We start from the raw sequence: 3,313 nt of genomic DNA, 5'->3' as shown, positions 1-3,313 counted from the left end.
CCCGCGTCTCCTGCATCGGCAGGCGGACTCTCAAGCACTGCGCCACCAGGGAAGCCCAACAGGCTTTATTTTTTAGAGCAGTTTTAGGTTTACAGAAAGATCGGTGAGAGTTCCGTACATCCCTCGTCCCTTCCCCGGGGAGTCTGTTATGGTCACTGACCCAGCGTGGACAGGCTGTTTCTCACGAAGCCGGCAGGGCCATGAGGCTGGCTCCTGGGTGGTTACAGTGTTGCCCAGGGTCGTCTCACGGGCCTCGCCTCCCTGTGCTCCACCGACTTGTCCCTCCTAACCCATTACTGTGCCTCGCTGGGCCCTCCCCAGGCGTGGGGTGTGGGCAGGTCGGGGTGACCTGCGTGACCCCTCTGCCTGCCCACGGCCCTGGTTTCTTGGCGAGAGCCCAGGCCTCGCCGCGCTCTCTGGGGGCGTCTTCCCTTGTGTGGAGGGTAACTTTATCTTCTGAACCAAAAGGGATAAAGGAAGAGAGGAAAGCATCTGGGGGAGCTCCCTGGCTCTTCGCGGCTCTCGGGGTCACTGGCTGCCCGGCCCGCCCTCTGTCCCCAGCACTCTCGCGTGGACCCCGAGGAGCTCTTCACCAAGCTTGATCGCATCGGCAAGGGCTCGTTTGGGGAGGTGTACAAGGGCATTGACAACCGCACCAAGGAGGTGGTGGCCATCAAGATCATCGACCTGGAGGAGGCCGAGGACGAGATCGAGGACATCCAGCAGGAGATCACGGTGCTCAGCCAGTGCGACAGCCCCTACGTCACACGTTACTTCGGCTCCTACCTGAAGGTGCCTGTGGGCTGGGGGCTCGCCCTGCGCCAGCCACGCCCACGCCCGCCCCTCCGGGGGCCGTCCAGGTTCCCTGTGGCCAGCACGGGGACAGCCCCGGCAGTCCCCGTGTCTCCTTGGGAGGCCGAGGCTGGGTCTGCCCCCACGTGGGCCTGGTCTGAAGGGCGGGGGTCCCGACAGGTGAACACGGACCTAGCCTCGCAGTGGAGAGGGCCCCCAAGAAGCGACAGCCCCCAGGACCAAGCGTGCGTGCAGAGAGGGGCCTGGCCTCGTCCTGAGGGGGAGCCCTTGGGAGGGCAGGGCGTGAGCAGAGTCTCTGGGGTCGGCCGGCTCTGGAGTGGCCCGGCTGCGCCCGCTGCCTGGGCAAGAGTGCGTCTGCTGGGAGAGCTCTGGGCCCCCCTGCAGCCGGAGCCTGGAGCCCTTCCCAGGAGGGCTTTGAGGGAGGGGGCTTGGCTGTCGACCGGGCACTTGGTCTGTCTGCAGAGTGTCTGCAGCAGGGGCGTGGTGGGAGGGGAGCCAGGCTGGGCTGCTGCAGCCCGTCCCTGGTGGGCGTCCTGGCTCAGTCACCCCTGCTGGGGGCGTGTGTCGGGGTCCCATGCTTGTCGGCTGCCCCGTGCTGACGCGCGCTTCTCTGGTACCAGAGCACGAAGCTGTGGATCATCATGGAGTACCTGGGTGGTGGTTCCGCCTTGGACCTGGTGAGGTGTGGGCCACGTGGTGGGTGGCCCGCAGGGCGGGGCCGGACTGAAGTTGTCTGGGGGTTGTCCTTGGGCCCTGGGTTCCGGTGACCTCCCTCTGCCGTCTTGGCGCATCGGATGTTCCTTGGGACCCAGCCGGTGCTGAGGGGTCCCGGGCCTCTGGGGGGTAGGGCGGTTAGCTCCCCCAGGCATACAGCTCAGGGGTGTGGCCGGGACTCCGTTCTCAGCTGTTACGTTTACAGCGAAGGTGAAGGTAGTGTGTGTCTGTCCTCAGAAAAGGGCCTCCCCCACACCCACATGACGTGGCATCTGGAACTTCTCTCTCGAGAGTGGGTTAAGAAGTAGGAAGCCCCCGCCGTCCGGAGGGTCACCCCGCGCCCGGTAGAGAGGAGGTCGAGCTCAGGCCTTGGCGCTGGCTCTGGGTGGCAGGGAAGGGAGGGTGGGTCGGCGTTGCAGGGGAGGCCCGAGTGTCTCCTCTGTGTCTGCAGCTTAAGCCGGGTCCCCTGGAGGAGACCTACATCGCCACCATCCTGCGAGAGATCCTGAAGGGCCTGGAGTACCTGCACTCGGAGCGCAAGATACACCGAGACATCAAAGGTCCCTTGGGGCTGTGAGGTGGCAGGCAGCTCTAGGGCACGGGGCTGGCGGTGCTCAGTGCGCCCAGCCTGCGCTCCCCGTGGCCTCGGAAACCCAGCAGTTCCATCTTGCTCTGTCTTCCAGAAGACACTGCCAGTAACGGACAGAGCTTTCTGAGTACCGTGTCCCTGCGCGCTGGCAGAGCAGCTTTGCACGTAGCGTAGGAGGGACCCTATTTAGGCCAAAAACATGGACTCTCGCTCAGGTCTTAGATCTGAGAGTGAGGTGTAGTCAGGGCAACCATGCTGGTGTGCACGAGTGGCCAGGCCACCAGGGAGGGACCTGGCTGAGGGGCTGATGGGCGGTGACTGGCAGAGTGAGGGGACGGTCAGGGTCACCTCCGCCTGTTGCATGATTTGGGAGGAAGGGCCGTCGCTCTGTGGGATTTTTCGTAAGAGGCGACCACCACGAGGGCCCTGGAGCCTGGCCTGAGGGGAGCACGTGGCTGGGCCCCTCACCTGCCGGCAGTGCCCTGGGGCCCTGGTCAGGTCGTTGGGCGGACGCCGGGAGGGAGGCGCTTCCTCGGGCAGCTGCGTGCGGGTGGGAGCCCTCGTGGCGCGGAGGGTGACACCCCGCTGTCCTGTGTCGAGCAGCTGCCAATGTGCTGCTCTCAGAGCAGGGTGACGTGAAGCTGGCAGACTTCGGGGTGGCGGGGCAGCTCACGGACACGCAGATCAAGAGGAACACGTTTGTGGGCACCCCCTTCTGGATGGCGCCCGAGGTCATCAAGCAGTCGGCCTATGACTTCAAGGTGGGCGCGGCAGGGGTGCGGGGGGTGCGGGCGGGGATGCTCAAGGTGCCCCGGCTGCAGTGGCCCCGTGTGGCTTTCCGTCCAGGCCGACATCTGGTCGCTGGGGATCACGGCCATCGAGCTGGCCAAGGGAGAGCCCCCCAACTCCGACCTCCACCCCATGCGCGTCTTGTTCCTGATCCCCAAGAACAGCCCACCCACGCTGGAGGGCCGCCACAGCAAGCCCTTCAGGGAGTTCGTGGAGGCGTGCCTCAACAAGGACCCCCGATTCGTAAGCACCTCCAGGCCCCCCACTCCCGGAGGTGCCGGCCTGCATGGCTGGGCGGGTTCTGGCCGCGCTGGAACCAGGCCCCAGGGGACAGCCGTGTGTGTGTGTGTGTGTGTGTGTGTGTGTGTGTGTGTGTGTGTGTGTGTGTGTGTGTGTGTGTGTGTGTGT

The 3,313-nt window shown here is 65.5% G+C and overlaps 1 protein-coding gene across 3 annotated transcripts in view; it reads left to right on the top strand.

Moving 5' to 3' along the window:
- Positions 1-3,313, top strand: part of STK25 (serine/threonine kinase 25) — an 11,225-nt gene that overhangs the window by 4,621 nt on the left and 3,291 nt on the right. The window contains exons 2-6 of one of the 3 annotated variants that reach the window (XM_007469955.1): positions 562-792; positions 1,434-1,490; positions 1,979-2,087; positions 2,720-2,877; positions 2,963-3,148. In XM_007469955.1, coding sequence (XP_007470017.1) covers positions 562-792; positions 1,434-1,490; positions 1,979-2,087; positions 2,720-2,877; positions 2,963-3,148 — 741 coding nt within the window. Of the gene's footprint in view, positions 1-561; positions 793-1,433; positions 1,491-1,978; positions 2,088-2,719; positions 2,878-2,962; positions 3,149-3,313 lie in introns of those variants that run through there. The other 2 variants (XM_007469957.1, XM_007469956.1) reach the window with 2 other exon arrangements.

This window comes from Lipotes vexillifer, unplaced genomic scaffold (assembly GCF_000442215.2).
Source record: "Lipotes vexillifer unplaced genomic scaffold, Lipotes_vexillifer_v1.1 scaffold988, whole genome shotgun sequence".
Taxonomy (NCBI): domain Eukaryota; kingdom Metazoa; phylum Chordata; class Mammalia; order Artiodactyla; family Lipotidae; genus Lipotes; species Lipotes vexillifer.
The sequence above is the reverse complement of the archived record's forward strand: the minus strand, read 5'-3'. Positions and strand labels throughout refer to the sequence as shown.